At 43.3% G+C, this 12,851-nt stretch overlaps 1 protein-coding gene across 2 annotated transcripts in view; it reads right to left on the reverse strand.

Moving 5' to 3' along the window:
* Positions 1 to 12,851, reverse strand: part of MARCHF6 (membrane associated ring-CH-type finger 6) — a 59,456-nt gene that overhangs the window by 13,988 nt on the left and 32,617 nt on the right. Inside the window, exons 11-21 of one of the 2 annotated variants that reach the window (XM_016164971.2) lie at positions 11,978 to 12,036; positions 10,672 to 10,752; positions 10,360 to 10,428; positions 10,206 to 10,280; positions 9,238 to 9,372; positions 7,581 to 7,700; positions 6,728 to 6,828; positions 5,592 to 5,729; positions 4,405 to 4,609; positions 2,544 to 2,613; positions 36 to 232 (exon numbers count right to left, since the gene is read on the reverse strand). In XM_016164971.2, the coding sequence (XP_016020457.2) occupies positions 36 to 232; positions 2,544 to 2,613; positions 4,405 to 4,609; positions 5,592 to 5,729; positions 6,728 to 6,828; positions 7,581 to 7,700; positions 9,238 to 9,372; positions 10,206 to 10,280; positions 10,360 to 10,428; positions 10,672 to 10,752; positions 11,978 to 12,036 (1,250 nt within the window). The remainder of the gene's footprint in view (positions 1 to 35; positions 233 to 2,543; positions 2,614 to 4,404; positions 4,610 to 5,591; positions 5,730 to 6,727; positions 6,829 to 7,580; positions 7,701 to 9,237; positions 9,373 to 10,205; positions 10,281 to 10,359; positions 10,429 to 10,671; positions 10,753 to 11,977; positions 12,037 to 12,851) is intronic. The other variant, XM_036225342.1, reaches the window with a different exon arrangement.

Genomic DNA, 12,851 nt, shown 5'->3' on the forward strand with positions numbered 1-12,851 from the left:
GTCAGATGAGATCTGTCTTTATTAGAAAAACCTACCATGAGGGACCACTCTTTAACCTTCTGGAAGATCACTCTGCGTCCTTGGGGCATCCATGCCACCAGCACCGTCACCGCCCTTATGGTCAGCCAGCAAACATAGAGCCCACACGCAGCTGTGTAGAGCTCGTGGATTTTGGCAGTCCCTGTCCAAAATGACATTAACCAACGGCCGGCAAAGACTGAAAATAGAAAGGCTGATAAATGAGACACATGACTACATAGGGAACTGCAGTCTCGATATTAATGTTGCTCTATTTTCAATCATTTTAAGTGACATATCAAAAGTGACATATCACAGTTTGATACATCACTGTTTTCATTAAAAGCCAACAAAAACAAACAACCTCTCCCCGCCCCGCCCTGCGAACTCTAAAGAACACAATTATTTGATTAAGAACAAATAAAACCCAGCATGTCACCGGGGACAAGCTCTCCTGCGACATGCATTCTGACTTGCCATGCCAATTACTTGTTCTTGGGGGGCTGAAAAAACTTGAGGGGATGGTTGTTTTCACTGGTTTTATCACCAAATGAAATCATTATGCACATAAAAGGACAAAAGAAAAAAATTTACTTTCTGTTATTAGTCCTGTTAACATTCTTCACCATTTCACTGAGCCCAGCGTCCCCCCCACCCCCAACACACACACACACACACACCACCTCCACTCTGAAGATTAAGAAACCAAGGCTTGGCAACAGGAGCTGGCCCAATCTAGATCACACAAGGGTGGAGGCTGAATTTGAACTCATGTCTACATGACGAAGCTCATGCCCTAGACCGCAGAAACCACACTGCCTCCAATCAAACTAAACCAGTTCAACTGTCAAGTCTTACAGGACAGAATGCTGATAAACAGACTTCTCTGCAGCCTTACAAAATAGGTTGGGTGCAAAGATAACTCCATGTTTAAAGGCAAATACATGTAAATGTTATATGACAAGTACACGTGTTTGCTAATTTGGAGATATAAAAGTCATCAGTGATAATTCTGTAGACACGTCTAGTGTCATACACACATACTCTGTCTCCAAGGTTTTATTAGTTTTCGTTCGGTTGGTTAACTTTTAAAAACTTAAAGGCCACTTTCTATTCTCTAAATCATATACTTCCAATCAAAAGCATTTTCGAGAGGACAGGGTTAGGTTTTACAGAAAAGTAACCATTGGGGAAAACAGCATCCTCACCCCTCAAATGTGAACTGCACCACTGGGCATTTATGATTAAACGTAACACATTCTTTCCACCAGACTGTGGGACTGGGTTAACAGGGAAGTATTTGCTTTGCAATCCTCAGTGAAATTAAAAGTAGTTTTATTGCCAAATTCAAGTACTAAAACTAAGTTTCCTTCTTTTGTTAACTTTTTCTTAATATTTCTGATAAAAACATGAAAATGGAACATAAAAACCAGCAAGTGTGAAACTGTCTGAAATTCAAAAACTAAGTTTTTCCAGCAATATGTTTACTACATTGCCCCAACGGTTAATAAAACTTTGTCATTTTAACAGCTGTGAGTGGTGAGCTTAAGGGCAAAATTCTAAAAGTAAAAAGTTATCGTGCAGAAACAGTAAAAAAATATATATTTTTACTAATTTAAGGTATATCACAATTCCTACAGATTCGTTTTTTTTTTTTTTTTTTTTTTTTAGGAACCTTGCTTGAAATTGAAATTTCCTAGTTGCTCCTTCCTACCTTAGCCTTCATGGAAAAACTCGAGCACTTAATACAAATCTGATCTATAAAATTATACTGAGTTAATGTTATAATCAAGACAGCAACTCAATATACATTTATATGCTTTATAAGAGCTCAAAACTAGCTTAATGATTACTGAAGTGGCGAGGCCAGCACATATCGGCGTGACTTAGAATTTTCTGGCTCACACTAAACGTTAACCAGGGGGATAGGGGCAGCGAGCTGCTCCTACCACCTTGTCACCAGCTCTGGATCCCAACCCCATTCACCCATGCTCTCTGGAGACAACGGCAAACTGCTATACTCATTCGCAACTTATTTGTTAGATTAAGAAATTTAAAGATGAATATTTGTGAATACCAGATGATAAAACGAAATGGTCCGGCTTCACAAAGGTCTCCAGCAACAGGCATGCAATGGCCTGGACCAACAATAACATAATAAGGGCAACAAATTAGCACCAAAAGACTGGCTTGAAAAAATGACTTCAGCCACACAGACGCCTTTCCGAAGACCCACACCGTGATACGGCCGTGTCCATGGAAACTGAACGGCCACCGTACTTTATTTCCAAAATCGAATCATAAATTGTATCTTGACTTTGTCCCCCTCTGCTCCAATGCAGAGGAATCCAATGGGATGCAGAACCAACCCTAAATGGATCAACATCCCAAATTCAATCAGAAATGAGGGGGAAACAATTTCAAGTGTAAATCTGATGGAAGATCACATCTCAGCAAGACATGCCCTTTGACAACAAAGCACCTGCTCATGATGTCATTAGCAGAGAGCTAGGAAAAGGTCCTACCTGGTAGAGTAAGGCAGATGAGGCTGGCGATCAGTAAGGTTATACACATGAAGACAATCAACAAAAATATCTGCAAGGCAAAACATGAGAGTGCGTGAGTGACTCACGGGGGCTCCGTGCACGTCACGACATCCTTCAAAGAATCAGCACAATTCTCCCAGAAGAACAAGCGGTCCATGTTGGTATTTCTAGGTTTCCTTCCATTTTACACAAAAAGGAAACTTTTTATTTTAGTTAAAATTACCTATAATTTTGGCCAAAAAAAGAGTCCATTTTCATATCGTCAGGTACATCAACACGTAACAGGTAAATAAGTAAAACTATTCACTTTTTTATCAAATTCTCAAAAATGACTTTTTGTGAAGGGAAAGCTTACTGCAGTCAGGACTTTCTGTGATGATGGACATGTCTACATGTACACTGCCAGACAAAGGGGCCACTGGCACATGAGGCCACCAAGCACTTGACACGGAGTCAGTGTGCACGAGGAATGGAATTTTAAACTGTATTTACTCTGTGTGTGTTAAAAAACACAAGAAATGTGTGTTTTTCAGCTTTATGGCAGTATGATTGAAGAGTAACACTGGAATATGTTTAAAGTGAACACCATGACCTGATACGCATCCACGTTGCGAGGAAACTCCCAGCACTGAGATAACACGCGCACCTATCACCCCACGTTTACAAACTCTATTTAGTTTTAATTAGATTTAAGCTTAAGACAGCTACCGGTAGCCACTGGCTTCTGTGCTGAGAAGATAAAAGGGTCCACTGAAAGGGGAGGGAAGCGGGAAGGGAGCCGATGCTTTCCTTCCGCCTGACCAAGCCCAGGTGAGGGCAGCTGTCTGGGGGGAGACGGAAAAGGGCAGAGCGAACGCTCCGGAAGGAGGTGGTGAGCTCTGTCAGCTTTCACTGTGCAAGGAACCACTGATGACTCTGATCTGGGCCAGAAAGTTCTTCTTGACAACCAAGAGCCTCACCTCTTACTAGAAACTCCCCTCTTTCCCAGCTCCCCCTGGCTCCACCGGCTCCCCCATCTCTCGCCACTCACCCCCATGCACCCCACACTCTAGAAACATTCAGCTCGAATTTTAAATTAAATCCCTGCAGTCCCTGATCTACCATGCCTCACCTGCCTCCCGTCCTGGCACCTGCCTGGAACGCCCTTCCTACTCTCCCTCTTTGTCTCTGCCTGGCCTCCTGGCTTTAAAGGCTTAGTTCAGGCCTCTCCTGCACCAAGATTCCTGAACACCTTCTAAAAAAGTATTCCGTGGAACAAGGAGGGACTAATTGTGTCACACGCCACTCATACGGCAAGCGTGACGAGGACCAAGACCCGACCTTCAGATTTAACAACACGAAGGTCGCTGGTGACCCTCGCCAGGAACCATTTTGGTGGCATCTGGGAAGGAAGTCTCACTTGGACAGACTCTTCCTTAACCAATCTTGTTTTCAGTTTCATCAGCTATAAACAAGATTAGCGTTGATGCCTTGCAGTATGTGAATGAGAATATGAAAAAAACATGAAAGTGTCCATTCCAGGTCCTGACACACAGTTGAGATGTGTCAATAACGTCCTTATTTGCTCTAGTCTTTCGCATCATCAGTCCTTCCAAACAGAGCAGAGCAGCGCACGGAATCCCAACGCCACAACCCATCTCTAAAATCTGATCAGCTTACCTGACATAACATATATTATGCTGCATAATGAGAGGAACAAAACATGAACTCCTGCTGCCAGAAGACTGTAAGACAAGTCTACACAGAGGACCATATGCTAACAACAACAATAACAGCACCAAAATCTCTCAATGGAAATTTGAAAACGACTGACTTCTGGTTGAGTCCGTACAGCACGTACCCTGAGTGGAAAATGTAAAGGCCGGCGGTAAGGCTGAAAGCCAATGGGCCCGCCCTGCTGGAGGATGGCCTGGTGGGCGGCATGCAGGCCTTCCCCCACCACGGGGACGGCGTTGTTATTCCGAGCGTGCTGATTGTTGTTAACTTGCTGGTTTGCACTGTTCTCGTTTTCTTCCTGGTCTCCCAATAAATAGGAATGAAGATCCCTGTGTAAAAATTACATCAGTGAAAATTCTTACTTCAGAGCAGAAGAAAACAGCAGACATGAGATTTACTATATTAATAATTATTATTTAGGGTAGAAAATACACAAGTAGAATCTCTACACAGCACTATTATCTCAGCCAGGTCTAAACATTGGTACCTGCTTTAAATAAAGCCTTTCCAAATGTAATGTTAATGAACGTAGAGAATACTCCATAAATTCAACCTATTTTGTGTTTTCCTCAGCCAGTATCTGAGAAATCAGTAATTGGGGAAAAAAATACAATGTACAAGAAACTCTATCTGAAGATCGTAAGGAAAATGACTTCTTTTCTTCTCCATAGATGGCTGTGCCTCCTGTGACGTGTATGTCAACTAAAACCTCCAACCCAAGTCGCCTGAGGCACAAGTGAGTTGTGGGGAGGAGGCTCACAGTGGGGCCTTCAGAGGATAAATGACCAAATACAACCAAACACATGTCACATTATGGTGTCTACGGGATGACGTATATTTTCTGAAAAAAATGTTTAAATTACAAAGATTCATTAGACTTTTAAATAAGTATGTAACACATAGCTTGAAAAAATAAATGCAATGTGCTCACTAAATGACTAAGAAACCCAACCTGAGCTCATATTAGGTTAAAACTTCTAAAAAAAAGGGTAAGTTGGTTTGTCTTTAAGGCACTAAAAATTTTTATGTTTACCCTGTATAAGAAAATAAAAGAACCTGGCCAGCAGCACGCTTTTGTAAGAGGGTAAAAACATGCATATGTTCTCCAAAAGGATGCACAATGATTAGAAAGAATTAACATTTTTTAAAAATTAAGTGTATACACACACACACACACACACACCCTTGCAGATATCACTAAATTGTTTCTTATTAACACTAATTTTTCTGAGTGGGACACGGAACACACTTTTTCAGGAAGGTCACTCCACTGGCACACGGTGCGCCCGCCGGGCACCTGCCCGCACTTACAGCAAGTATCCAGCAGTGACGGTCCACGCTCGCACGAGCCCCTTCAGCCACTGTCGCGTGTGTCCCTGCTCAAGCAACGCTGGCAGGACGACCTGAAGCAGAAGCAGCTCGAGGGACAGCTCGCTCACCGGAGCATCACTGGGCGATGACAAAGAGCCATAATTGACATGCAAATTGTTTTCCTTTATAACCATATCACGTTAAACATTGCATGGGATGACAGCAAAACTCCTTGAAGAGTCGAATGAACCTACGTCCTCAGCATCTCTCCTCCACTCCCTGGAAGCCACCGAGGCTTCCACACGTGATCCACCAAACGTCAGACAAGGGCTGCCCATGACCTTCGCGTGGTTAAGCCCTGAAGTCCGGTCTCGGCCCCTGCTTCACTTGCTCTGCTAGTGGCACACTACACAACTGGTCACTCCCGGCCCCTCGAAACACCTTCTCCTTGAACGCCTTCCCAAGGCTCGGTTCCCCTCCATCATCCTGACCCACATGTCATCACGTAGATTATGGAGGAAGGGGCACAGGGTTAAGGATGGACTATGAATGGAGAACAGAGGAAGGCCAAAACTACGGTACTAAGTAGTAAATCAAGTTGGAGTAGATAAGAGAGCTTACAGAACAAGATTTAAAGATTAATCAGAAGTAAAATTGAAGAAGAAATCCAATTTGCCTGGCAGATTTCTTGTTTAGGTGACGGAAGAGATAATGCAAATCACTGAAAAAGGAAATATAGAAGAGACAAGACATCCAGGTGACTTAAGTTTTTAAATCAAAAGAGGTTTTCTGTCTGTAAGTCTTATATCCTATTTTTAATCCATAATTAAGTGTGCAACCATGGCCACATACCTTATGATGTGCGTGGTGTATGAAGATGATGGTACTAACACACTCTTTAGGTACAGTAAATGTTTCAAGGCTGAACAATGGCAAACCTCATTTGCAGAAAAATAAAAGCCTGTCCTCCTTTGGAAAAAGTAACTGCTAAACTAATGTTCATGTGACACGACAAAATTTAACTATCGGATGATGTCCACTATCTGTAAGAAATGAATGTTCTGAATGTATGTGCTATGACTGTCAAATCTCTAACAGAGCCAAATTCGTAAAACTTCCAAAGGTCGAAAACTTACCTGTAGAGCATGACATTGTACGGGAGAAAACTGGGCAGCAGACTCTTAATTATACGTATAGGAAGCCAAAGCATCAGGAGGACAATGGAGCCAAACACAATCTGCAGGGAGAAACAGGGTGTGACACCGTGGCGAACCACTCCCCCGAGAGGCAGGCCGCCTCCTGAACGAACGCAGCTAACAGCCACAGCCGTCCACGCCTGTGCCATCCAGGGCTCCGTGTTTTCACGCGACACAACAAACTCGGGTCGCTCCGCGTAAAGAACTCATACCCAGGACGGTTACCCCCCCCCCCTCTCTAGGACCCGAGGGCTCAAACAGGAGCCACAAAAGATAATCCCTGCATGGTATGGGAGGAGAGAGCTTGAAACTCAGAATGGACGATCAGAACCACCTGCAACTTACCAAACCACCTGTAATTATTATAAGACGTGACTCACATAAATGGCCACGAAGGTTTCCGAAGGGTGAAATACCGCTTTTAGAATTTCTTTTGGAAGCATTTAGCTTTAACTAGGTAATTTCTTCTTCCAGGCAGGGAAGAAACTTTGAGACCCTTCTGTTCAAAGTTTAATTTAGAAAGTATGAACAAGTCTCCATGCTTTAATGTAAGTTAAGTGTAATTCAGAAACTCATAACTTGGCAACCAATTACACTACCTAATAAGATATTTTTGTTTTAGTGAACACTTTATTTATTTTATCAAAGTAACCAATAAAATAGCTACTTAACCAAGTCCCACAAGCTTAGATAAACATAAATTATTCAATGTACTCTATCAGTACCCAAATAAAAGAAATAAATCTAAAGCGTAGCACACCTTACATCAAGAGCAACAAAAAGGTATGCTCACCACTGACAAAATGAATCTCCGGAGATGCCTATAGATAGGCAAGTGGATCATTTCTTGTACTGGATTAAAATCTGGATCATTCAGATTCCTCAGAAACCACAAGACACCAGGTCGAAGCACCTGCGAACGCATTTTAAATGCTATAAATGCCAATGTCTTCAAGGCTGCACATGAGCTAAAACAGTAACAAAAAAGCCCTTAAACTTATTTTGGCATTTTATAAAATGGGCCCCAGAAAATTCAGATGGCTTTCCTGGGGGGAAAAAAAAGTCCCTAAATCAGAATCTTGATGAAAACTATCCTGTGTCTGATGTCCTTTGATGCTTTTAATAATTCAAGGGGGTGTGGGGGAAGGCAGCTTGTCAAATCTAGATTGAGATTAAAAATAAATATGTTTTTTAAATTGCCACTATATTGTATCATCTGGTGAAAGAATTAAGTTGGAATTTATAAATGTCCTAAATAAAAGATCTGATTTCAATCTTAAACTCCTGAGAGGAGTTACCTTAATTAAGAAACCCTACAGCTTCTCAGTGCGTATCTTCATTTTATTGCCCGCATCTTTTTTTGTCCGTCAGTAGAAATCATCGACCGGGAGGCTGTGGGTGATGGGGCGATCGATGGTCTGGGTAATACCCCTGGGTGGTCCAAACTCACTGAGTCACCCTGTGTAAAGCATCTCATCTGCCCAAACTCTACTTCTCCTCTTCCAAATGAGGGAATTATAATATATGACCTCCAAAGTCCTATATCTAACTCGCAAATACTAGGAGTATCAACCTAAGAAAACAACCCGATTAAGTGAAAAAAATCAGTATAAAACATTTTATCGCTTAACAATGTAATTTAGAGGTCTCAATCACTTGCTTCAGAGAAAGATTACAAGCTTTATTTGTAAACAGAATTTACTGAACTTGCAAGATCCGATTCAGGAGAGCATGCTGGCCCCCGGCCCCCGGCCCCCGCCACCTCCTCAAGTCTCCAAACCCCCGGCGCTAAGCCTTTGTGCTCGCTGGGTCCGAGCCGCCATCAGCACCGCTGTCTCCTTCGCCGCCCTCAGAGGGTGAGCTCGGCTGCTCGGCGGCGGAACCCGTCCCAGCGATGCGAGACCCGGGAGCCTGGGGATGGCGTCTGTGTGTCTCGCCACCACCCCGGCAGACAGCACGGCGCCTGACACGCGGCGAGCACACTGAGCAGATACTCGGCTTCACACTCCCTGCCACGCCGGGATGCCGGAGCACGACACGCACACTCATCACACACTGACCCCACTCTCGCCGTCTTCATGTCAGTAAGGACCAGTAAAGGGCCCGCCGGCAAGGGCACTGGCATCACACAGCACCCACACTCTGCTTCAAGGCCATCTTACACAGCTGCGTCCCTGCGGTACCATGACCTTGGGGCATTTCCGGCATTCCGTCTTCGTGATAAAGTCCGGGACGGGCTCACGGCACGGTACAACGAGTGCCTTTACTGAATTTTTCCCCGCAGCCTACTCACCTTGCGAACTCACAACAGACAGAGCATTAAAGTCTCAATTCGTGTACCAGTCATTCCCTCTCAGAACGAAGCAGCAGAGAAAACGACGCAGTGAGGAGGCCACAGCGACCTCGGGGGCGCGAGCGGCACGGCGCCAGCGCTCCCCTGCGGAACGCACCTCTCGCAGCAGCAGAATGAAGGAGGCGAAGTAGAACACGTAGACCATTCCCACCAGCCAGTGCAGGAACATCGTGGTGCCCGGAGCCGACTGGAAGCTCAGCTCCCGGTCCCTCAGCGTAGCGTCGAACATTTCCTAATGGAAACAAACGGGTGAGCGCGAGGCGCGGCTCTCACATTCACCCACCAAATTAGCATCTCCATCTTCTGGGAAGTGAGTAAGACCCCCGTGCATATAGGCTACGACGTTCTAGACTAGTTCTCTTAATGCCATTTCATGGTGTCACAGAAACAGAAGTGATATAAGGTTAGATACTATTTCAAAATTGTTTAAATATGAGAAGCAAGACTGATAAACCAAGTGGTCAATAAGAGCTTGACCAGTACTACGACTATAAATGAACCATTTCTGGTTAACATACTACCTTCCTCTTTTGGTTACAGGTCTGCATTCGTGACAAGCTTCACAGTGAGATACGGGAGTAATGTTATTTCAGTGCCAAAGGCAGCTTTTCTACATACATAATATTTTTGAAAAGTCAAAAACTGATTATCACTGACTTCCATTAAAGGTTACAATCAAAACTGAACATCTTGGTTAAAACAAATGGTTAAGTTTGAATTTATTACTACAAAGACAGTCCTCTTATCAGACTGTTTCCTATGCATATAATGTGCTAGTATTATTATAAAATTCAGAAGAGTAAAATAAGTAAGAATATTTCTTCTCTATTGGTATCAGAAAGGTGCCAGTCAAAATACTGACATCAAAAATCTGCACAAGACCTCAAAAAAAGCAAGTACTCACAAAAAATTAGTAATATTAAGACTCCACAATGTATATTCTCAGAAAAAATTGAGCAAATTACTATCATATACTGACTCTCCTTTAAAAGTAACCCATTCTAAAGATGTCTTTTCCGAAGCCTTTAGATTATTAGACTGTTTGATAATGAATAGTAAACTCACCAGGGAACAGATATCCAGCCACCAGCCACAAATGAGAGGGAACACTCCAATTTCTACCACCACTAGCAAAGAGACCTTAAGTAAAAACAAAGGTCATCAGTATCACTCAAATGGTGACAAGTCATTTCCAGTTTTAACTTGTAGCAGGAATTACCTTAACAACAATGTAGCAGACTCCAAGCAAGCGACGAGACCTATGAAATCTAACAAGAGTTGCCAAGCCCTACAGCATCTAGTCAAGGAAAGACTAAGCATTTCAAGGAATAATAAAACACACAGTCATTTGGGCAATACTTATTACTTGGCAGACAAAATTAATGTAGTTCCTATTTTGCCTGCCCTTATCCTCACTACAAAAATCTATGACTTTCACTAAGAGGTCAAGGGGAGAGACGGTCATTAATAAGAACAACTCTTTGGTATGAATAACATTACTAAAGCCCCAAGTTGGTTCATTAAAGGATACATGACAAATTATCAGTGTTATTGCTAAAAGAATATACCCAACTATGGTTGTGATCAGGCCTTCAAAATGAGATGCTTGGACCTGGAAATAAGAAAAAACAGATAAACTTTAATTGTACCACACGGCCTATCCCCCAGTTTAACAATGCATTAAACAACCCAAGCGAACTATGAGAGAGCCACCGAGGCGATTTATAACTGGAAAACAACCAGAAACATCTCCTTTTGGTGACATCTCTGCAAATCAGATCCTCCCACTGACTGCTATCGATTATGAAAGGTCAAGAAAGATTTAAAAATAACACTTTATTCAAGCAGACAAAATAAGGGTGAATTAAATTTTATAAAAATCAGGAAAAAAGTGACACAGTCCGTACTCGACTCTGTTCTGACATGGACTCGCTGGAGGCCGAGCGACGGCGGCAGCAGCAGCACGCGGCCCGGGCGCCCGCCCAGCGCACCCCACCCCGGCCCCTCGCTTCCCACCACTGCAGGCGACTCTCGGGGTTCCCCCAGCTCTGCAATCCTGCCCACTCTCCACTGACAGAGTGAGAGTTTGGAGAGTGGCAAATACTGCCTATCTGCTTGGTTCCTGAATTTCACATAGCAAATGGCGAAAGTCTGGAAGGTCAGAATTTAGCAAAGCTTTTCACATCCGTGCGTTCATCTAGCAAGAACCTGGAGCTGCATCAGAACTGGAACACATCTCTGCGCTTCCAGAACACTCCAGAACGTGACCTCTCAGACTCATGTGCACACACTGAACAAGCATTTCAGATATGTCAGCTCTTTCTTAAAAGGCTAAATCGTTCTGCCCTTCTCCCCCCAAAATAGTTGTCCACCCAAATATTTATCTACCTCTGAAAAACAATGGAAAAATGTAAAAATTAAAGCAAATTCTTTAGAAAACACTACAGACCGTCATTCTAAGACAGACTAATCATTTTTTAAACTGACTGACATACTGTTACTTTTCCAAGTTCACGAAGGGCTATCTGGCAAAAAGGCAGGGAAGGGAACACGCGAGTCCGCGGCAGGGGTGGACAGTCGGCCTGCCAGACGCTGCCCGCAGCGCGGCCCTGCAGCGGGCAGGGAGACTGCGGAGCACGGCCTCCTGGCTGGCAGCACCACCTCCTGTGTCTTGAGCCACGGTCAGTTTTAAAAGAGCAGAACAGGCAGTGGATAACTATTCCTCTGTATAAGTCAGGCTGACAAATGAAGTGACTCTTTACAACATTACTTACTCGACAAACATCAAACAGGGGGGGGGGGCTAATAAAAGTAAGTTGTAAAAGTATCATACTCACATGTTCTTCAAATCCCAAACCAACAAGGGAGAAATGACCAATGTGATAAGGGCAAAATGCTAAAAGGGAGGAAAAAACTCAATGAAAACCTCAAAATTAAAACAATGAGTACCACCCTCGTACCATCCATCACCCACTAAAAGGAGCCTGGGCTTCTTAAAGAAATGGACCATTCCAGAACTGGTGCCAGAAAAGTACCTCTTGGGATATTCCCTATAACCAGAGAACAAAGTTATCAGCGTCTAATAGGCTCATAGCAAAAGGCCCAGGAACCACTGTAAAGAACGTCTCACAGGCCAAAGAAAAGATGATATGGCATTAAAATAATAATGACCAAAATGGATGGAAACACGCCGAACACATATAACCCATGAGCATGATCATATTAGTCCGAAAGTAGCACGCCAGAAACAAAAGGGACGAAGGTAAAGATCACAGAAAGCACTTTCATCACCAGTGAGAGTAGTCAGCGCGTCAACTCCTTACACTGAAAACTCACTCTCACAGGGAAAGAGTGGTGCGCCTGTCCTGCTCCTTCTGCACAAACACGTTCAGCTCAACTACACAGCTCCAGCTGATAAAAATAAGTTCTTCTTTACAGAAAAGCCAGCTGATGAATGTAAAAAATTAAGGAATCTGAGAAGAATCATTTTGTAATGCCTAATAAAATAATTTCAGGCAACTATCATCAAGGATAATAAAGTCATTAGGTGAAATGCTGAGGGAACACTACGTTTGCGTGATAGTAAAATACTACCCACACGGATTACTTTCTAATAGTTAAGGGAAAAAATGGTACCAAGAAAGGCTTCAAGATGCTATCACTTGAACCACAGACGAAGGTGGAGAACTAGACTCCATCTGCCTCCTGACA

Source organism: Rousettus aegyptiacus, unplaced genomic scaffold (genome assembly GCF_014176215.1).
Source record: "Rousettus aegyptiacus isolate mRouAeg1 unplaced genomic scaffold, mRouAeg1.p scaffold_m13_p_8, whole genome shotgun sequence".
Lineage (NCBI taxonomy): Eukaryota > Metazoa > Chordata > Mammalia > Chiroptera > Pteropodidae > Rousettus > Rousettus aegyptiacus.